Raw genomic sequence first — 23,399 nt, 5'->3', positions numbered from 1 at the left:
CTTGTGGGTGTTCTGTTAAGCTCAAAGCTTCAACGATAGTCAACTGTTTTGTAGTTTAATCCATGCAAAAAGTCAGTCAGTTGGAACTGTTTGCTGGACAAATTAGCAGAAGAAATATTCAAGCTTGTAGGTGACAACACCGCTACCAACAATTACAGGTGGGTTTTGTTTCGAAGGGACAAAATGAAACTTTCTGAGATTCCACCCACCGTTCGAGGACTTAGCTGAGAGAGGTAAGCCTGTTCCTCTGTCACTCTACTGTCCTGCTGCCCTCCCGTGCTGCCGATGTCTTCATCCATTATGATGGTTCACTGTAGACATCGTCCAACTTCATCTTATCACGTTGCATACATACCAGAAATGTCTGGATATTTTGAAGGTATGAAAGGAAATGGCAGAAGGATCAGGGTATTTCCCATAGTCCCGGGACACTAATATGCCACTGATACAATATGCCTTCCCCCCTGTCAGAGAAGGATCTGCCGCCACCACCAATTGGAGATGCATCACTGGCTTCACTGCACTTCTTCTGCAGATTTTCTCTGTACTCTCCCACCAGTCTAAGGCTAACCATAACTGCCTGAAGGCAACCACCATGGTCCGCAGGGAACTGCTTGAGCTATGTTCCAGATCCCAGAGGCGCCTTTGCACTGGGCACATTTGCAGTAGATTGAGTGTAACAGCCTGGACTGATGATATGGTGAGACCCGGGGGACAGAAACACAGCCTAAATGCAATCCTGACCCCCACAACCTGAATTGATAGTACGCCCTTGAGTGACAGTGTGCCGCTTGTGTGTGTGAGCATCAACAGCTCAGTCTAGGAATCCACCACTGAGCTAAGGATCGGCATCTTCTCTGGAGTCTTGAGGCTGATCTTAGTGAAGCGTGTTTGCAGACTCTACATGCTACAGTAGCTCCAAAGACAGTGAGTGCTGGAGTGCTTCATCTAAGTAATTCAACACTTTGACACTGTCAAACACGGGACAACAACCGTGCAACCGATGAAAGTTTGAGGAGCCACAACACAGAATGTCCCAATCTCCCCTACAAATCACAAGTGCCTTCCCTCACTAAGACGTACAAGAAATGTCACATCCATTCAGTCATCGTAGTTCTGGGCAGCCTCTTCACTGAAACTGCCCTCTAAAACACTTTTATTCATAAAACATTACAAGGAAAATGTTAAATGTCCTGACATTTCACAAACTATAAAATATAAAGTGTTGGGCATTATTTTGAATAAAAAACAATCACAGTCACAATTATCCAATAAATGCAGTTAGTTTTCTGTGAATTGCCTCATCAGTGGGTTAACTTACTATTTCAGCTGTGATTACAACTATTGGTTATTGGTTTGATCTGTAACAAACCATCATATTTCAGAAGCTCTTCATATATTTTGTGTGTAAATGCTTAAGGTCTATCACAGCTACTAACTACACCTGTCCAACCCAGTGACACGGCAAAGCGTCAAGTAGACACGCCAGTCCAATACAGCAAAACGTGAGATAGCCACGCTTTGGGCTGTTTAGATGTAAAGGTTACACATTTTGAAAGTGTGAAACTTGCATGTTTTTTTTTTTTTTTTTTTCCCTATTTAGGAACCCCAACCACATGTTTTTGCTAAAAGTTTCATTTTCCTGTAAATCACATGGCTATCTCACGTTTCCCTGTATTGGACCGGTGTGTTTATTTCACGCTTTGCAGTGATACGGGGTTGACCTGTCAAATACATGTAGAGTAAGTACATATCGTACAGTGGAATAAGTGAAAAAAAAAAATCTTTATTTTAATTCAGTACTCAGTAAGGTTTTCTTCCACTACTGGTTTCTGTACATGTGGACGATGAACCTGGGAGTGATGGTCTGACATTACAGAGATCAATTTTTGTCTTTTTACTTGAATGAAATGTAAAAATGCAGGTTCTCCACTCACAATACCACATACAGGAGTCTGACATCTCTGTGCTCAGCATTTGCTGGAGGTGAACTCAACACTACAGGAGTTTTCCATGCTACTATTCAGCATTAGCAGTATGCTCAGACTCCGTTATGACAGCTATGTGGCAGTTTAAGCAGTGGGATCACAACTGTGCTATAATTTTATCATAGTCTGAATATATTGAGCGTTGCAGAATCTTTCAGCTCCTTTGCAGGTCAGATAAATCTAGCTATGAGTTTTCAGATACCCAATGTATCAATAATTCTGGCCCTTTGAGGCCAAAAGATTGAGTTTTAAGCTCCAGTTGTAGAGGGAGATTAATCTACATCACATTGTTAATTCATGGGTGCATGTCAGTACAGCTGCTGTAAAAAAAAGACAAAAAATGGGTTGCTTTTTTGAACCAAACAAAAAAAAACAACTAACAATGTCATGTTTTTTAAGCAAAGCACTGTCAGTTAATGGGGTTTTGTTTCACACAGTTTGCAAATAGATCCACACATTTAACTACTTTAAAGGCAGACAGTAATGAGGAGCTTTCCTTATGCTGGGATTTAGGGCAATAAGCTTTTATGAATTTTAAGTTGCTGTAAACGCAATTTGAACAAAAGATTGCTCCACTAAGAATTAAAAAAAAAAAAAAAAACACCTCCAATAATTATGAGGACGTCTGTAAATGCTAAAATGGCTAATTATTCACATAATGGTATCTTTGACACATTTGACAGGAGTACTGTTTCAGAAAAATCACAGGTTGAGTATAATTTGTTTTTTTTTTGTACACACACACACACACACACACACACACAGACATGCATCTTCATCCTCTTTCACTGTGGCCACTGAATGATTCCATGACTGTGAAGTGACAAGTAGCTTTTGATGGATAAATTTAGATTAGTCACACCCCCAGGTATTGTGAAGTGTGTATAAACCCTGGCATAAAAATAGGCGTGCAGGTATTTTTATGCCAGAATAAATACATGTTCACATAACTTACACACGGGAACAGGATGCATTTGGCCTACTTATTGTGTTGGTTATTTGAGTATATTTATATGTGTACACAAGCACACGGACACACGCATACAGCGGTGATCTGTATTTAACCTAGATACTGTGGTGATTAGCCAGTGGCTACTGATAAGTCTCTGGCATGTTAAAGGCAACATGGTATATACGTTCACACACACAGATGCACACTGTCTAAATGTTCCAAATACATCAGCGGTTCACAAAAGCTAAATAAATGCTATTCCAGGTAGATACAGATGCAGAAGGAACGACTGACAAAAAATTATGACATTACCACCGATAAAATGCCTATATACACAAATATCATTCACTCTGTTGTTAGGAAGCAAAATAAACAATTAATATATACAATTTCAACCAAAAACTCCCCGCGTTCACAAAATCAGTTCGTCTCCGTTTAGCAGTATCAGCCTGTTGTTGATGAAACTGCAGATTTAAATCCTTCCTTACTTAAAGAGCTGCTTGTGCTCTTTAAAACCAATTGACTTGCGTGACCTGTGATGAATAATGAATGTTACTCCTCAAAACAAGTGTAATCACACTTTAATGTAATAAAGTCTGATATGCGATCTGATATAAATCCAACATTGATGCTGTGTGCACTAGAAGGGCTGTTTTGCTGGTTATTCGGGGAAGACAGCAACGTTTCCCACAGGTTGAAAATGTTCTTGTTGTGGTTGATGGCGCAGCGTGACCGCACTACGTGCAGAGACTCATGCAGTTAGAGCCGTCGTGTAACCGATAGGTAGCTACAAGGTCTTCTATCATTCAATGTTCCCTAAACTCCGGATATGCATGCTATTGGTAGACGCTGCAATTCACCAATGTTCCCTAAACAGCTGACATATTGGCTATTGGTAGACACTACAATTCACCCGCGTTCCCAGAACACATCACAGGCAGGCTATCAGTACACACTAGCGAGGTGGCTGTGCATAGAGAGAGTCTCCAGTCCTCAGTTACTGCAGCGCACACAACTCGGATATATGGTATGTGTAAGTTTAAAAACAATGAAAAAGAGGCGCTCTAATGTAACCGATACACGCATACATACATACCTATATAAAATGAAACCGAGAGACTACCTGAGTGGCTCTTAATCTATCTGGGTCGGTCACCCAAATAGAGGATGGGTTTGGGAAATGCGTCTTTTCATTGTCCAGTTACTCTTATTAATTTACTTAGTTACTCAGATTTCGAATAGTTTCTGAATGGCGTTTCTTTTTATGCTGGTGCTATATACCTGTGTTTTTGCCATTGTATCCACATTATTTTATCCTCTTGTTTTTGTCATGAAGTACAATACTGTAGGAAATTTAGAAATGCTGTAATCCGTTTATAAAATCGTTCTAAATCCAGAAATATCCGCCCTTTACATCCTATCATGAATGAAGCCTCTGAAACCAATCTTTAATCTTAACCACACATGGTCTATTGTAACCATTCTCTATATTTGCTACTGCCCACAAGACTAAAAGTGCCCACATTTACAAAAAAAAGTTTACTTAAAACAAAAATGATTTATATTTTGTATGTTGTCTTGAATATATATGTATTGATGTAACTCCTTTTCCAGCTGTGTTTTTTTTAACACATTTAATTACAAATTTTCCAGCATTTTTTAAAATGCAGCTGTCCCCCCCCCCCCCCCAATATCCTTATAAATATGTTTTTGTATCATAGATATATTCATGTTTTAATTTCCAGCAGAAGTCTACTTGACATTCATACAATTCAGCACACACTGACACCTGGGAGCTGCCTAGTTCAACCTCACTTGGCTGCTTTGAGCCTCTGAGCTGCTTCAGTGGAGCAGGCAGGGCAGCTCCAGAGTCTTTGCTCAAGGGCACCTTGGACAGGTATCTCTGTACAGCCAAATAAACTCGGGGATTATATTTAAAAAGTTAATGCTCATGTAATATTTGCTGTGGGGACAAACAGTGCTGGAAAACAGCAGTTGACCCGACGACAACCTTCCCTCCTTCCTGCCTTCCCCACCTCTGTTCCCTTCAAAGTGCTCAACTATTTTTATTGCTATGACACGATGGGACAAGGTAAACAGTGGTAAACAGTGAGAGAAAGGTTTATTCAAGTTTAATATTTTCGCCACATAGCTTGCCTGCTTTCTCCTGCGAGGCAGGTCTCTCGCTGTGATTCACCTTTCTTTCTTTCTTTGGGTTTACCAACCATTTCTTAAAATTTTCTTACAGAATACATTAAATTTGGCATTTGTATGTGTGCGATTGTGTTTTAAAAACGCTCTGTGTAAATAATGAAAGAGTGTGCTCATGTTTGGATGAGAGTAAATTATTTAACCCAGTCCCCCCACACAGACAGACACACACACACACACACACACACACACACACACACACACACACACACACACACGCACACAAATACACTCTCCCCTGCGACAGACTGCTTGCACGCTACAGTCCTACCTGTCTCTCTGTGTTCCTCCCTCTTCTCTCTCGCTCTGTATCTCATTTCTTATTGAGCATCTCGGCTGAAAATTACAAGGTCAAGTCAGCTTTTTATTCCATGAAGTAAACATCTCAGTGGGCTGGTTTGGGACTAGTAGTTACCGTAGTCTGTTACAAACTTGACCGTGTCTGAAGTACATCCTCCAGCCGGACTCACAGGGGGGAAAACAATGATGTAAAAAGTCTTTATTTAGTAACAGCAAGATGTAAGATACATTTGGAGCAGCTCCCCTGGTCCACAGTTTCTTTAAACACAGACTTTGTTGTATTTTGACTCCACATTTTCATTCATATTTTAGACATTTGGATGGAAGTACCTCAGATAGTTTTACTACCTTTTTTTAAAAAAAATACCAACCATCTGGGCCTTGTTTTCGGAGTTGATCTTAGAACTTAAGAGCATTTTCAAAGAGTATTTGTTTGAATGTGCTCATATTTTACAAAATATAGGCTGCTAAGAGCTTCTTAATGTTGGGTTTTCATGGTGCTGTTGACAATGCTGAATACGCTTTAGTGTAACTTAATATATAAACTGTCTGTAAGCCATGCTATACATCAAAAGACACAGAAATATCTGGTGTTACAAAGGACACAAAGACAGGTTTTATATCTGGTTCCGTATGAAAACAAAGCTTGATGTGTCAGCTTTCAGCTCACTGCCATTTATGATTCAATTTACAAAATGAAAGGATGTTTAAAGTTTGATCGATTTAGCTGCTGCTCTATAAAGGCATTAACAGTTTATATATGTTGATGCATGCCATCAGTTGTTGTGGATGTCAGCCTTTCTGTATTAGACCTGTACTGTACACAAGGATGTGGAAAATAATGCACAACAGATAAAATGACAAGAGAAGCTATGGATCAATTTAGCAAATCACATAAAAAAAATTTTTACGATAAAAATAAAGTTTTGGGAAATTCTTCCTGCATGTTTTAGAGCTTCTGAAGTTAAGCATCAGTACAGCACCGTGCACTCCTCAATTTACAGACTTTCCATTTTGGATGATGTATTTTCCAAAGTACGTCTGATTTTACTCTCTACAACATTATGAACAACTCATCCGGACTCCAGTTTATCTCCTAAAAGCATCCCTCACAATTTGCCTAAAATCGAGCCAATACTTAGCTGTAAATCATTATTATTATCGAATATGACTTAAAAATGTTGATTCGGATTACAATGAAACTTTTCGAGAATGCTATAAAATGATATGTGAAAAGTCAAAAATATTTTATAAAAGGATGTCAGTGTCTATCGGAGTTTCCCGGAGAGAACAAATTTTGTGAAACCTACAGCAATCAACACTTCCTCACTTACCCTTGAATTAGTACCAAATCTCACTGGACTGTCTTCAAAATATAGCCTTTTAATTTACAGTTAAATAACACCTAATGTGTAAGAGAACTCTGAGGAAAGTATACAGCAAATAAGCTGTGAAATGCAGGACTAAAAAAATAAGATGTTACTGAATGTTCTTATCGATGCCAATAAACCAACAATAAATAAGTAAGGGGCCATAATCCTGAAAACCATTAGAGCTATGCTCAGTATGAACATAGAGTCTTCAGGTTACCAGCATTACAATGTAGGAAGTAAAAAAGGGGTCATATACTGCCTTTATGTCAAAGGCCACCAGTGTCTCAGACATGTGCAAGGTGCTCTTTGGCATCTGGGCCGTAACGACCCGATTCAAAGAAGGAAATCCGGTGACAGATTATAAACATTTAGACAGTGTAGGGAGGAGGTCAGGAGTCGTTGGATGAATCAAACATACGATGTATGGTAATTTAGATCACGTATGTGAGAAAGAAGAGAAAAAGGAAGTTGAGGGGTACTCTGGAAATAATGAAGTGAAATACCTCTTGCATAATTAGTAATGGCCCGTCATGTTGATGGCTGTAAATGCTGAGCTCTGGCTATTGGTGTAGCTGTCAATATTATGTTCTGACTTAAACCCCCTGGGGATACAAAGTAAATGACTGACCATTAATTACTACATAATAACTATACATTTTAAAGAAATGGTGGTAATTACTGGGTCATATGCTAATTAGAAGAGGGCACCCATGGCAGGAAAACAAAGCAATATAAAAATCTAAATTGTTACCATCAGTGATTGCATTGTAGAGAAAATACTAACAGGAGCTAATACAAATGTATGAAACAACCAAGTTGGACTTTATGCTAAAACTTAATGATGGATGTACAAACAATTGGTGCAATCCAATTATGGTACTTTATTATAGGTAATTTTGTATTTGCATCTTTACAACAAAAAGTTCTGCACATTACAGTCTTATCTTTGACACACAGTACGTTTAATTCCAGCATCTTTTTTGGAGAATACTAACTGCAAATGAAAATACCCATTTTTTTTTTTGTTGTTGTTTCTGTATTGGTTACCTGATAATATGCAGAGAAGGTACAGAGCTGATTTCAGGCATGGGCTAGTGTCTCTAAATTAGGTACCTGATTTGCTGCACCCTCCTGCAATTTCCGGGCCCATAAAAGACACTCACCAGCTGAGCTAGCTGACATCTTGTTGACCCCATGCATACATGCATAAAATGTAATAATTATATGGCTTTTCTTGAGTTGTTAAAGGTGATTGGACCAAATGTATCAAATTCCAATAATACAAAAAGTTCTATGTGGGGTTTGTGTTCATCAGAGAAATTCATTCATCATTTTGGATTGATTATGATTGTGAAAAATGCGTATATGCCGAGATTACCTCGCAGCCCAGCAGTGTTGGAGGGTCCCAACAACCAGGTGGAACAGCCTGAATCTAGCTGAGAGCCAGCAGTGAGGGCAAAACACCACCTATATCATATGGACTAATATGCCTGTTTTGAACAAAGCAAAATAAAAACATAATATCATCCATTCATTCTGTGTGGTAACGGGATTGTTTTCGTGTTACATCTGACACCCACAGTTGAAATTTGTAATATGCTTTCTGGCTTTAAATGCAAGCAGAGGTCTTAAAAGTCCTTTCCAGCAACACACTGTAAATGTTCACTGTGGTGCAACATTGTAAGCAGCCAACGTTAAATATTCCCAGATGTACCTTGGGGGAAATATAATCACATCATATCATATATTTTGCCATTTACTTTTAATGTGTTTTCTCTGTATTTAAAGCATTGACGAAGTATATATGAATTAGTTACCAGGTTTTGTGTAGTCTCAAATAACCAGAAAGTTGTGTGGTTGGTTCTTATTTCAGAAGAAAATCTAGTGAAGTGGAAAAAAAAAAAAAGAACAGCCAAGCAATTGACATCCAAGGTAACATTCAGAACTACAGGGGCCATTGGGGATTGTTGGAGGCTGTAACTGTTTGATTGCTTCTGGACCAACACGGAAAAAAGTCAATCGTTGAGATGTGCGGGCCAAACAGCAGGATAGCGATAATTTGGGAAGAAGAATCTGCTCCTCCTGTCAGAAACATCCTCTCTGTGAGATTCGCCTTGCTCCGGTTTCCCAGAGAGAATCCGGGTGTTTTATTTTTAATTGTTTGGAAGACAGAAGATGACAGCTTCTTGCTTATCATTTCAACTGCAATCTCAAGCTTCCTCTCACACACACTTGCTGCTATCTCTGCTGTCAAATGCACTAGTGCAGTACAGTAGAAAATAAGATGAGAGATAGGCAGGCCCAGAGATGAGAGACATTTACACAATCCCTGCTCTCACACGGTCTATTTTCAGACCCCACACACACCAACACACATGCAGACCAACAATATGTCATTACAAGCTAATACCATAATGTGTTTGCCATGCCCTCCCACAACGCGTTGCTCCGTAGGCCATCCCCATTTACTGATCTGCATGTAAACAAACAAAACCGAGGTCTTTGTGTTTGTGGAGATGCATGTGTGCTGTGTTTTGTGTGTGTATTCTTATGTAAGTATGCAGCATCCTCTTGCCTCGAGGACGATGATGGAAACTGTTTGTCATCCTCCCACCTTTTCTCTCTCTCTCTCTCTCTCTCTCTCTCTCTCACTATCTTCTCTCTTTCCCGCTCGCTTCTTTCATCCAGTCAAATCAAATGTAAATTTTTGGCATAACGGAGACATTTTCAGGGTAACACAACAGTGTCGACACACACAAATAGGTAATTCATTAATAATTATAAAACATATCACATATCAACGAGGATGGAGAGAAATTCAAAGCTAAGTGTGTGTGAATGGATCAATGAATGAATGTGAGTAATCTGGACAGCCCGTCAATACATTTTACTCATGAAAAAAAGTAAAGCTTTATTGCATTTTATGAGGCTCATTCCTCATGGACTAATCTGTATGCTAGTTTAATGTCAGATAATAGTTCTGCATTTATCGAAAATAATGTTAATGACCTGAATTACAATGCTTTCAGCTGCGAGAGTACTAGAAGAGGAAAGAGTCCTACTCAACCTTTCTCAAAGTGTGTCCATTAGGCTTCTTTCCACAGGACACTTTGCTCTATTTGGTGCTGCAGCTTGTGAGCAATTCAACGTCTTTTTTCCCCAAATTGACCAATCATAGAGGACTTGAAACATAACAGAATAAGGGAATTGTTTACTTAACTGAGGAAAACTTCATATCACAAATAAAGGATTTCTGAGCTAGCTGGATAAATACATGAACTTAAACCTGGAATAAGTGTATTTGGTCCATTTTCCAGACTTCTGGGTCTTTTTGTGAATTAATCAAGCTTTAACGGTAAAACTATAGAAGGTTGCTATTGTTTCTTCAGCATCTTGGGCTATTATTTTATGGTAATGTCCCAACAAGCTATGTTGAGGTAATAAACCTCCAAAACCAAATGTATACTATTCACCCACTAAACAGACAACGTTAGCAGCGAGCTGGTTAACACATTTGAGCACTCAGCAGATAAAGATTGGTATTTTTTCTCCAGAGTCGGTGGAGACCAAAATGGAAACAAAAGGAGAACGAATATTAAAGTTGCATTCATCAGTAAGGCAGAAAGATGAATCTAATTCATTAGTGACATAGCGCTGCCTCTGATTGTGTAGCATTGGCCAACAAGTCGAAACCATCTTTAATATGTCAGGGGTGTGTTCAAAGCTTTTTATCTTAAATTGACTAATACAATCTGGTGATTCTGTTATAAGAATAGTAAGTGCATACTTTGAGGAGATGTCTTTCGCAAGCAAATTGTTTGCATTAGCCATCAATGCTTGTTGATGCTGTGAGATGAATCTCATGATAAATGTGGCTAACACCATTTTTTTTATCTTTAAACAAAGATTCATTTGTATTGCTGATGTTTTATTTGCCAGGATGTTTTTTTTTTTTTTCTTTCTTTCTTTTTTCTTCATTAGCTATAGTGAGGTTAAAAATGTGTGCGTTACATGACAATTCAAAAGTTTGCTTAACATTTTCTGGACACTTGAATGGAGCCAGACTTCTCTTGTTCCCATCTCTTTTCTTACTGCCAGTCTTGTGATCTTGCTTCTCCTGCCACTGCATTTCAGTCCATTACTGTCACTGTCTATCTCTCATGCATTCAATATAAAAGAGCCTGACCGAATTTAGACTGCTTGAATCAAATATTAATTGTCCTTTTCCAATTCACCATTATCACTTTTTTTTTTTTTCCGCAGGAGAGTTCATTATGAAAATAAACCATTCCTCTCTATCTTTTTTTTGTCTTTCACTCTTTATGTTTACTTTTCTTTTGTATATTCATCTTAGTTTAACCAACTTCTTTTTAAATTAGGTTCTAATATTTTATCATATTTTAATAAACTACAGTATTCACTGTTACTTAACTTCCATATGTTTGCATTTTGATCATAAAATATTCATAATAATTAGGCTTATTTAGGCCTCATGATCTTTCTTAGTTTGTTCATTGTACACTCATTTAATATCCACATGGACGTCTAACTGCGTAAAATAGGTTGAAGACACATCAGTCCACAATATTTTTAGCTAATGCTGAACTTGCAGGAAGGGAAACAGTCCGTTACTTACAGATTTGCAGGTTGGTTATTCTTTCCAAATAATGTACTGAAATCCTTCTAATACAATGTAAGTGAAACCATCTTGAGATTTCGTGAGGGTGTACATGAGTGGGTACATGTGGGCATTTGCTTGTGTGAATGAGACAGGAAGATGCAGTATTTTGAAACAGAGTATATTTGGCAGATATGCTCTCAGTCGGTAGCAAGACATTATTTATTAACCCCTTAAACCCCAGGCTGTTTTTTATCATTTCCACTCGAAAAAAAAAAAACATCCCCAATTTAAGTCCAATTTATGTAAAAAAAAAAAATACATTTTTACTTCTGCCCAATCAAAACTGTAAATTAGAGAGTACATAATAGCTTTATAACAATGAGTCAGTAAACTCTGATGTTAGTAAAGCTATTCTAAACATTTTCAAATGTAACTCAACCAATTTTGATGCAACAGAAATAAAGCGCAACAATACTCCACCCATTTTACTCATGGTATTAGTAGGCAGCCTGTTCATTGAATGTTTTAATAGGGTACTTGCTGATTGTGGGATCATCTGGGTGGACGGGGTTAAGAGGTTGTACAGTACAGCCGTGTCTTCCATAATACTACCCTAAACAAGCCAAAGCATTTTGTTGTTTTTATTTGCTGTAGATTTTCTTGGCTGCAGTATTTTTTTTAACCTCTCTGAGAAATGGAAGTGTTTGAGGCTGATAAAATGACACCGTTTATCTGACTCTGTCATCCAAACTGCCACAAGGCATGGATATGTTCCCCTACTAGAAGCACAAAGAAGAGGGTGAGGTGTGTTACATGTCTGTACAAAAGTTATATCATTACAGCACTGCCCACTGATGGGAATAATCTAAGAGAAACTGAATGTAGACAGACGGCAGTAGCTGTGCTGTAGCAGACACACTGGCAGTGTCCCAGGCGTGACACCGGGGAAAGCAACAAGTAGATTATTTGCTTTTAATATACTCATCATACATACAGAAAAAAAAACCACACACATGCATATACTTTTACCCTTTCAACCCAGGAGGTCTCGTTATTCCTGTACTGTGACCAGGCCCATTCATTGACTAAAATCGGTTGTATGATTCTTGTGATTCATTTGTGTCACATCAAATTTGGTAGAGCTGCAGTTGAGACTTTTCAAACAGGTTAAATAACATCAGTTTCACTGACGGTTGTTATTCACTCTTTAATTTACAGTTATGATTAGATTGAAGTAAAATAAAAAAGTGACCTTGGAAATGCCAATATTGCTGACAGTTTCAGTTCGTTCTTCTCCAGGACTTTGTGCTTTTTCTTAAGACAACACACACCTGACATTTATTTTGCTCAGTTTAAAACTTCATCCTGAACAGGAAAACCCTGTAACAAAAATGAATGGATGAAATTGGAATGAATCTGTCTTTGTTACAATCCGTGTTTTTCTTTTGAACTTAAATGCATTCACCATTTCCATACTAAAGAACCTGTATGCTCACGGTCTTGGGTTGCTTCTTGATTGCATGCTCCTCGGGGCACAAAAAATGTTTTTCAAGCAAATGCTAAACATCACATTTTTTTTTATCAAAAGACTGCTGCATTTCAAAAGTGATTCAGAACTCTCTTGCTATACTGAAGTGAAGGCTAAACCTGCAATCAATTGTTCTATTATGCATTTGTTTTGTGCATCCAGCGAAAACACAGATGCCCAGCAGACACAAAGCCTGTTAACTCCAGGAGAGCTTTGCAGAAGATCAGTGAACTGCCTTGGAGCTCTACTCATGGCTGGAACCAATGAGTTTTACTTCCCAGCTATACATTTTAAAATTCTGCAGCTTTGTGCATTTCACTACTGCTAATATGTATAGAGAGTTATTATTAATTTAATTTAACAATTCACAACCTTACTCGGGCACAGCAGTATTTTGACCTATTTTTTTTAATGTATTTTTATGAGTGATTACACTGTATATATATACCTCTGTCAGTTGTGGCGTAGAGCTTACATGGTGTGAAGCAATTGAAATAGGTTCATGCACGATTTTGACCCTGGCACATGACGTATGGACTTTGCAGTCTAAACCACAGTCACCAAACAGTCCTTGAGCCCTCATAGAGAGTGAGCTCGGAGAGCATTTTACATAAGATAATCTTCACAGCATTGATGTATGCACTCATATGCATTTTATTGTAATGTTATGACTTCGAAATTGTCTTGTGAACATGATATCATCTGCTAGCCGGCGATGGATGCACTCTGGTGTGTTTTGAAAAATCGTCCCGTGATGTAATGTTGCAGAAATCGCGTTGTAGACCAGATATTACACAGCACCGCCATGAATCAGGCACTTAAGTACCAAACTGCCAAAGTCTCCGGTTACACATCCGCCTCTCGCTCTTTTTTTCTTTTCCTCTGCCCCTCTTCCCTTCACAGTCATACACATAATGCCTGTGAGTGCATTTATAACAGGATCTCTAATCAATACTCATGAAATGCACGTGTCTCGATGTACATCTAGTGTATACTTCCCTGTGTTTATATTAAACATGCGTTTGCATTTGTGAGCACGGCTTTGAGCACATGTGTCCTCTCGTCCCTCTGCTATCTGACTGACCTTGGCGGAGATCGTATCGTATTCATGGCAGCTTATGTATTCCTATAAATCATCCGGCTGGCTGTATCTGCTATTGAATGGTTTGATTTCAACCATTGAATCCATTTCAGTCATGAAGGGGGGTCGGAGGGGTGGGGGGGCTGTGATGGAGTGGTGGAGGCAGGTGAAAAAGGATTTCTCAGCCTTAATGCAATGAAAACTTGCATATACACAATTAATCGCGACTCAACATTAGTAAAGTGGAGAGACTAAACTAAACTGTTTGCAACACCCCCTTCCCTCAATGGCAATTATCCACTGTAGCTAATAATGTTAGCTGGACATTTTAGAAGGAGTTATTGTTGTTGTTGTTGTTGTTGTGGTGGTTTTAAGATTCTCTTTTAGGGAAAAAAGGTCAAAACTTTTTTTTTTTATTGCAGCTGTCAGCTGTGTTTGCTTTCTACAATATTTAGCATGCCTTGTTGTCTAGCACACTCTAGGTCCAGTACAAGTTCAGCTACAGGTTCCATTGAGTTAGGATAACATCAACAGCTCAGTGTTGCCAACCTAAAAGTTGTTAAAGCAAGATTTTTTTTTTAAGACATTGCAACATCCTTGTGGCTGCAACACTAAAATTGCTTCACAGCCCAACCCTATTCCTGGGGACCAACATTTGTTATGTTAGAATAAAAAAAAAATCGAATCTTAAAAAAATATATATATTTTTGCCAGGGGCATACAGTTTTAACATTAGTATTTTATCATGATACTATGTATATAGCCAGTAACACTGATGGTGAACCTGTTCAAAAAATTGTGAACTGCACCTCTACTAAATATTATGCAAAAGAAATGAAGTACAATGCTGCATCAGTTCTACTCTACTAGACTAGCTTGGCTCCATCAGACTATTGTTCACAGCTTCAGTTTTCTTAATTGTGATAATAGTGTAGGAAATGCGGCTCACGTTAACGCACGCTCAGCCACGTGAAAGGGCGGACAAATCAAGTAAGTACAATGACATTGAAGTCGAGCATTTTTTTTTCCAAAAGTAGCTGCAGCAGCGGTGGAGTCTCTGCACATACCAATCGGTTGACGCTGCTCTAGTCAATTCAAAATGAACCCGAGGTGTACACCTATCAGGATGCAACAACTGCAAAAGATTCCTTAGGGGTGAATTGCGGTCTGGTATTGCAGGTTGCTTGTAGACAACCTCTTCATTGAATGTGTCGCACTCAGCAACCTTCAAAAAATGGAGGTTCTATTTTAACAGATAATTCCTGTACCTACAGGGTGGAAGAGATTCCCAAAGACCCTTCAATAAAATGTTCTATTATACACAAATCAGCTGTAAATATTAAAAAGTCAGCTGGGGGCTGCATTTTAACGAACTAATGGAGCCAACGTGAGGTGTTAGCTTAATTTTCCTACGGCACAACGGTTTATATCTCCCAGCAATTGTAAATGAGAAACCTTTCCATTCTGACATCAAGGCCTCGTTCCAAATTCGTCTTTCTGCTTGTGTATGTACGTGTACGTCTATGTTCACACACAGGATGTATCGGTCTTCTGTTTTGAAGTCAAGGCCCGTATGCAGATGAGAGTTGAGTCTCGGTGTGGCTGGGATTTATTTTGCTTGTGTGTGTGTTTGGCCTTGCTCAGTGCAGCAGTCTCAAAGTGCACTAATTGAATAAAGAGTAATTGTGATGTATTTAGGCAGCTGCTGACCCCTGTTGTTCAAGTGGGAAAGACATTAGCTGAAGCATAAGGTTCACTCCTGTGGACACACAAAAAAAATATAGCCAAAGAGTGGAAGCGAGAGGACAGGAAGGCAGCAGGTTAGTTTAAGTGGCTTGGGCATTGGTGCATTTTTGTTGTGCATTAGATGCCTGGCACAAACAACCAGAGTACATGCTTAAAGACACAGATGTCCATGTAAACTATTAATTCGCTTGAGAAAATGAAAAAAAACAGGAGCTAAAAGGTTTTCCAGCAGCAAAATCAATGTATTATAATGTCCTCTATACTTTGAATTAGAATTGGTGCACAAAGGCCAACGCAGCTAATTGTACTCCCATTTTGCTTCAGCTTTGTCTTGACTGTCTGAAATCCGTCTTTAATGTGTGCCATCTTTTCAGGACATCTCCTGCCAGGACTGAGGTGCATTAGTGAGAAAGGGATTGTAACTTTTTTTGTTGTTGTTTTTGCCTAATAGTATCCCACATGCTTTACCCGATAAAAGAAATTAAGCACGCACACAAACACAATTATATAAGTAAAGCCCCCGTGGTAACTATTTGACCTTACATTACATTGTAAATGAAATTAACCGCGAACAACTTGTATTTATTTAGAAACTTTGGAATCAGCGGTTCGAAGCACAAAGTAAATTTTGTAGATGTTCTGGGGCTCTCTGTCTTATCACAGGAGCTTCCCCAGTTGCTATTTTTTAGGACCACTTTAACCCTTTCCATCCTGGTGGTCCCTTTCCTAGGACCAGGTCGTGTCTGTTATCAACTTGACTTTTAGAAAGTGGCCGACCGTGGCCCATTCAATAAAAAGGACATCCAGCACGACTTTGACTAAAATGGGTGGATCCTTGTTGCTCATAGTTGTGCTTCATATATGTGGCATCAAATTTGGTAGAGTTGCAGTTGAGAATTGAGAGTTTAATAACTTCAATGTTGCCTGAGTCAGTGACTCAAAGCTGTTTTTTACTCTTTAATTTACAGTTTTAATCAGGCAGCTTCTCCAATCTCATTGACATGATGCCGATTACTGTACATATATTGTATTTCAAAAAATTACAGTTGTTGGGGATGATTTTTTTTTTAGTTTTTGTGAAAATGTTGAGAAAATAGGTTAGAGGTGTAGTATTTAAGCCAACAGCGTCCTTAAAAGGCTAAAAAAAAAAAAATTAAAAAAAGGAAAATTCAAACATGCACAATTCCATGTCACTTAAGCTCATGTGATATAGACGAAAGGTATAAAACATTTATTAAAATAACCTTGTTTTATAAAATTTGAGTCAGCCCTGGGATTTCATTCTCCACTCTTTTTAAAGTTGGGTTCACCCAAATTATGGGACAAAAAAAATGAAATGTATTGCTTTTGATTTCCTTAACCTAACCTCAAACAGTAGTAGTACCAAATGAAAATATTATATAGCGTGGTCTATGGAGTATTCAGAGTAATGAACACCAATGATGAAAGAGATACTGCTGTTTAATTATTTAAATTTTGTATTATGCTTACTTAGGCACAATTAGAGGCGATTATCTCAAAATAAACCAACACTGTCACTGTCATCAATTAATTAATTATAAAATATAAGGGATTCAATTAATGATAAGTAATGTATAGATGTGGATGAAATGTGAGGTACATTATCTGCAATAATACATATGCAGTCCACAATCCTATCAACAATCCTATGTATTTAAACATCAAAGTCCAAACCTTATCTTAATCTGTGCATGTTATTTTCCATAATAGCTGATTGAAATGCCACTGAGCAAATGCTTTATGTTAAATTGAATGACTGAGCTATGCATTAGAATAATGCTGCAGTCAGCAGGAATAAGACAAATGAGGGAGGAATTTGCATAAGCTTCTGTATCTGCTAATATACTGTATGTACACAGTGAAATTCTGAAATAAAGTCTCTGCGATGGTCCAATTTTCTGAATCATTTAAATCTCTTGACGCTGCATGTCTGCACTGATTTCTGTGCTGTTTGAATAGTGGTAGGTTGCAGTAAACAACGTCAGCTCTCCTCAACATGAGCCCGGCGCTCTGAGACTGCAGGAGAATACTTCAGCATATGAAGTGTTTTCCTAACGCTGACATAACTCATCTATTTTAATACAAGTGCCATAGTAAACTGCCTGACACTCCTCAGCAAAGAGCCCTTTGAACATTTTAGGAGCGCCAGAGTGCATTCCTACTTCTAATGCCACATCCTTGTTGTGTGGTAAAGATGGTGGCTACGAGCTCTTGATTTACAACACTCAGTCACAGATGAAAAGCCATAGAGAAGAAGCTACTGTTCATCTCAGCATTTAGTTGTAAATATTAAAAGGGAATGTTTTTCATCTGGGCAACCGATGTAATTAAAGACTCAATATCCAGTGTTACTTTCATTTTGAAAATGCAACCCAACACTATATTTACAAGGTTGCCGAGCTCAGCACATTTGCAGTTGAATAGGTTCAATAACATCAGTGTTACTGACTCATTATTGTAAGACTGTCTACTCTTGGATTTATAGTTGTGTTGGCTCAAAAGTAGCTTGAAGCAAGAATATCTGAGTTTTTCAAATGTCACTGTAGCACAAGAGACTTGTATTTTCAAATTGCCCCATGTCTCTTATCCATAGAGCCTAACATTGTTCATTCAGGCTTCACAACTCTAAAGCTGTTGCTGATTCAACATGTCGAGGATGTTTTTGTCTGCATGTTTATTTTTTATTTTTCAGGTAGAAATCATAAAAAAAGAAGAAGTTTAGTGCTTAAGTGGTTCCTGCACAGGTTAGCACTGGTTCAGCTCAATAAGAACTTGCAGGTGTCTCAAATGCAGCTACACTGAAGCTGTCCAAATTTCCCAAACAAGGACAGGTCTGCACCAAAGGAATAACTAACTAATGTCGCCAGTTCGTTATGGGTCCCGAAACATATCACAATGCTGTAAATACATTCTGAAATAATAACAGAAAATCATGCTGAACTTCCTGATTTCCCTGTTTGAGTGACCAAATTCCTAAAAAGGGAGGAAATAACTTGTGAACTTTACCAGAAAAGCTGACATGGCTTGTTTTATCATATGTAGTGTAGTTACAGTTTTTGTCCTTTTTTTAAAATTTACATCAGAAAATACTCAAAATTTGTATCAATCAAATGTAAATTATATATTGTAGATTGTGACCCTCGAGTATCAATAGGTTTTCAACTATACTAGCATTTATTAAAAAAAAATTGATGATACTTCTCTTTTGTGTTATAACCTCAAGTTAATGAATATTTCACACATTACCTGACAAACTGACTCCCTCGAAATCAGTAACCCAAGAAAAAAGTCACCTTTTAACTGTAATTACCCAGTAACATTACTTCTTCGTCCATAAAAGGTTATTTGATAAATTATTTTGATTTGACCTTCAACAATGACTTCTATGACATTTAGTTAATTTTAACACTGTACATGTTCTGGGTTTAGATTAACATTGTGTCAACACTGGAGGCGTATTGTGAGCAGACTTTGAAAAAATGCAAACTTTCAAAAGTGTCTAATCGGACATTATTCTTACAGTAGTAGTTGTTACAAAAAGGATGTATTGGAATCATCGGTGGACAAACCAAGGAGGGTTTTATGCTTAAATTCAGTGGGAGCTCAGAATGGTGGCCGGTCGATTGATCCGTACAAGATGAACAGAAAAGTCCCAGGTTCTTGCCATGTAAGAACCTGGGACTTTTCTTTGTACGTGTAACCCATATTTCCGTCAGATGTGTAAGACAGAGGACTGAAAAACGTTCTACCGTTTTGACAACAGCAATGGAGTTGAAGAGATGATGTGATTTTTCAGGCAACACTTGTCTTAAATCTTAAACCAGAGGCATAACTGTTAAGAAACTGTTAACCTGAGCTTTTGACTTTGAAAAGGAGGATTTGAACGCAGGAGAATGAAATGGACATGCTGGATTTTCTCTATTTTCTCTGAAATGCTGAAACTGAAATGTATGATTTGCCATAAACCTTATGACCTCAAATGTATCTCTGGCTAATTGGATGTGCTTTAAGTGTGAAAAAGCTGATCTGCAGCAAAAAAAAAAAAAAAAACAAGCAAAGATTCCACAAAATCTTCACTTGGCAACTTCAAAAGAGTTTGAATGTGTGAATACTTCCAAGACGTCGCTCTTAACTGCCAAGTCGTTCTGCTGGTTATCCCCGTGAGCTTTTAATGCAGCTTGAGATCAGTTTCAGTATATGGAGCGTGTGGAGAATCCATTTGAGCTGTCCGAGGAAGCCAGTTGTTCATCAGTGAGCAAGCCAGGGGTGAAACTGGCTTCATGGGAGACCTTCGGAGGGAAACCGGGTCGACGGCTTTCAAATAAAGCGAATAAAGCAGGCTGCCATATGTGTGAAACAGAATCGTATTTTAAACACTGCTACAAACAGAGTTTAATTTGTCTTCCTCACGCATAATCCCTTTGGTTAATTCGCCTCTCTTTTTGATCCCAGCGGTCCTACATGTCACCTCGAGCTGCACCGTGTCTGTAACTCGTGTGCGGGGACGGGTTTGTGTGAAATCGAGCTCGGTTCTGGTGACATATAGCCTCGTGTTTTCTCGTGTCGTGGATGTTGTTTAAGGGTTGCGCGTCACGTAGAAGCGTGACGGGACGAAGTCGGCATCATCTATCCTACCTTGTCCCCTCTCTCTAAATGGAATTCGTCCCCCTCCCCCCTTTTCCTTTCACACCTCAGCACTCATTTTAATTAGCTGTCTCTCTGATCTCTCCTCTTTTTTTTTTCTCTCCCTCTCTGATAATGCTCCCTCGTTTCCTTTCTGTTCCTCTGTCTCTCACCCATTCGCTCTCATTACAGTCATTTATGTAATTAATGAGCTGATATCTGCTTTTGTGTCACAGGGGTCATGAGCTCTCTCTCCATGTAGCACCAGTGCATACGAGTTATCTGGAACTCTATTTAGCTGCCTCTGTCTTTCTGCTCTTCTTTCTCTGCACTCAGAGAGGGAGAGAAAAACAGGGATTGTTTGACCTCTGACATCGCAGCAGATTTTAGCACAGTAATTACATGATGAAATAAAAGCGGTATATAGAGAAAGGACCGCTCCGCTAGACTAGAGAAAGGTGAATGGCTTCTTAATCAGACTTGGGTAGTGATGTGATGTTTATAGTCAACTTGCAGCTATGTTTTATGACACAGACTTCATTCAAACAGCAACGAGAAGAGTGTCAATTACTGGAAGAGCTACTGAAATGATTCCCAGACTATCCTTTCGTATTATCCTTCTTGCAGTTATAGTACTGGGAAGTGTTGCAAAGTCCAGAAAATCTGACACCCATCACAGCATTACATTGCCATTGTAAGAAAATGAAACGGGTATAAAGGGCACAGGCCCGGGGGTCCAAAGGGTCAGGAGATCCCAGTCCATCAACATGCAAAACAAGCACAGGGATAGGAAACACCAAAAGTGATCCAAAACGAGCACAAAGAGACAAAAACATTTGAAAAATAACTACAAGACATAGACAAGAAGTATAAAGGCACACAGAATGACCAAATAAAGGCTGAAAATCAAAGAGTTTTGAAGAGTTTCTCTGGGAAAATACATCCATCAAACAGGAAGTACTCAGGTTTGTAGCTCCAATTTGGAATAAATAACAGAACTGCAGGGTTAGCGTGAACATCTGGAATCACATAATGACATGAACAGCAGCTACATATGTACAAATAGATTTCCCTTAATTGCTTTGCAAATACTGTGTTTTGCTCTATCTATTCATATCATGTTTTGTTGAAATGCCTCCAATCATTGGTGCAGTCATTTCTCCCTCTCTGATTGGCTGTTGCTCTCCTTGGGTAATAATTGTTGTGAATGTTCTGATTGTTTGGAACACATCAGTCCCAGTATAATGACCAGTGGGGGGCATTTTCCCTCACTAATGCTTTAGCTGTTAGATGCAGCCCTCAATAATGCAGTTAGTGGCTGTTACCCAGAACACATTTTGGTTTCCCAGCTGGTAGATAATCTTTTTATTGGATGTTTATCCTTCTAATTTGGTAGTATGGCCAATTATCTACACAAGTTATGTGTAGATTATTTTCACAGATAAGTCGTTTTATTCATGATTTGGCCACTCAAAGTAATTCTAAATTATCTATAAATCAGTAATTTATGATTTGTCAACATTAATTAAGCTACATCTTATATACTATTTATGAAGGTCATTTATTAGAAAGGCACATTGTTAATGCATTTCATGTTTTAACTTTTAAACTTGACTACTATATTACTGAAAAAAAATCATGCAATGTATCGTACACGTCATTCTGCTGCATTTTTTTTACATGATAAAGTGTGAGAAAGGTTTACTGAGACACAACCTCAACTTCTATTTCCCCCTCATCCGGTCGGTGCTGTGTTTGTATACGCGTGTATCTGTCAATGTGTGTGTCTGTCAATGTGTGTGTCTGCGTTCGTGTGTGTTTGTGTTCGCATTGTGATCCCTTTAATCCTGATTCTCCCATGTCCTTCAAACCCCAATCAAGGTTGTCATTAATGAGCATTTTCTCTCCCTCTACCTCACCCTGCACCCCCCCCCTCTCTCTAACCCATCCCTAATTAACTACAAGCACTGCTGCTTGCTATGAAGACTGACTATGTGTGTGTGTTTGAACGTGTGTGCACACACAGTAACACTGCTGAGCAATAAATGACTCCTCCACCTCCTCTTGTTTGATTAGCAATGCCTAAAAGTTGATGGTGATTCAACTGCGAGGCTTTCTCCGAGGCGTCATCTAATCGTGTTTTTAAAGGAGTTATTGGTTGATGTGTGCAAATACTACCACAATACAGTGATAAAAGTAGAGCCATTGTAGAGAGCGAGTGTGTCTCCATACTGCACTCATCATCATATCTACCACACGTACACTCAACTAAATATAGCTCTCTTCACTCAGAGTTCAATACGGTTGAGCAGATACAATATTTTAATTCCAGTATGGTTTATACAACACATGCTAATTCGTATTTACGTTCAATGGATTGAAAAAAAAAAAAAAAAAAAAAGAATCCAATGTCATTAACATCTCAATGTCCCTGTCTTTGTCTCGGTCTGTCTCGTTTTTCAGGTGTTGTGTCCAGGTGGGGTCGGTCGCCATGGAGAGGCTGTTGCTGTGTGTGATGCTGGCAGTTGCCATGGCAGTTCGAGCGCAGATCTGCCCGAAGCGCTGCGTATGTCAGATCCTGTCACCTAACCTGGCAACCCTCTGTGCCAAGAAAGGTCTGCTGTTTGTTCCGCCGAACATTGACAGACATACAGTGGAGCTCCGGCTGGCTGACAACTTTGTCACAAGGTGAGGGTCACATTCATAATCATACCGTTGAGACCAGTAGTACTTCCACTACAACACTACTGCACAACTACAACAGCTTCTACTGTATTACGATGTTGATGTTCACAAAGGCATTACCTCCTGCTTCTACAGAGGGCTCCACATTGAAACACCTCTGCTCCTAGTTTTGGATTGTGACTAATTTAAGTCGCACCGTGATCAGCAGATTATATAATGCCAAACCTTGGAAAAACTCCCTCCACCATTGGCTTAATCATTACTGTAAAT

General features: G+C 38.7%; 1 protein-coding gene across 5 annotated transcripts in view; it reads left to right on the top strand.

The window, feature by feature from the left end:
• The window catches only part of lrfn5a (leucine rich repeat and fibronectin type III domain containing 5a), a 107,864-nt gene that overhangs the window by 61,194 nt on the left and 23,271 nt on the right, over positions 1-23,399 (top strand). For 4 of the 5 annotated variants that reach the window (XM_069172995.1, XM_069172996.1, XM_069172993.1 and 1 more), the window contains one exon: positions 22,908-23,132. In XM_069172995.1, coding sequence (XP_069029096.1) covers positions 22,936-23,132 — 197 coding nt within the window. In that variant the 5' untranslated portion in view covers positions 22,908-22,935. Of the gene's footprint in view, positions 1-22,907; positions 23,133-23,399 lie in introns of those variants that run through there. The other variant, XM_069172997.1, reaches the window with a different exon arrangement.

Source organism: Embiotoca jacksoni, unplaced genomic scaffold (assembly GCF_022577435.1).
Source record: "Embiotoca jacksoni isolate LCO1_2020_lvr unplaced genomic scaffold, fEmbJac1.0.p SCAF_57, whole genome shotgun sequence".
Taxonomy (NCBI): domain Eukaryota; kingdom Metazoa; phylum Chordata; class Actinopteri; family Embiotocidae; genus Embiotoca; species Embiotoca jacksoni.
Note: the sequence above shows the minus strand (reverse complement) of the source record. Positions and strands in the feature narration are given on the sequence as shown.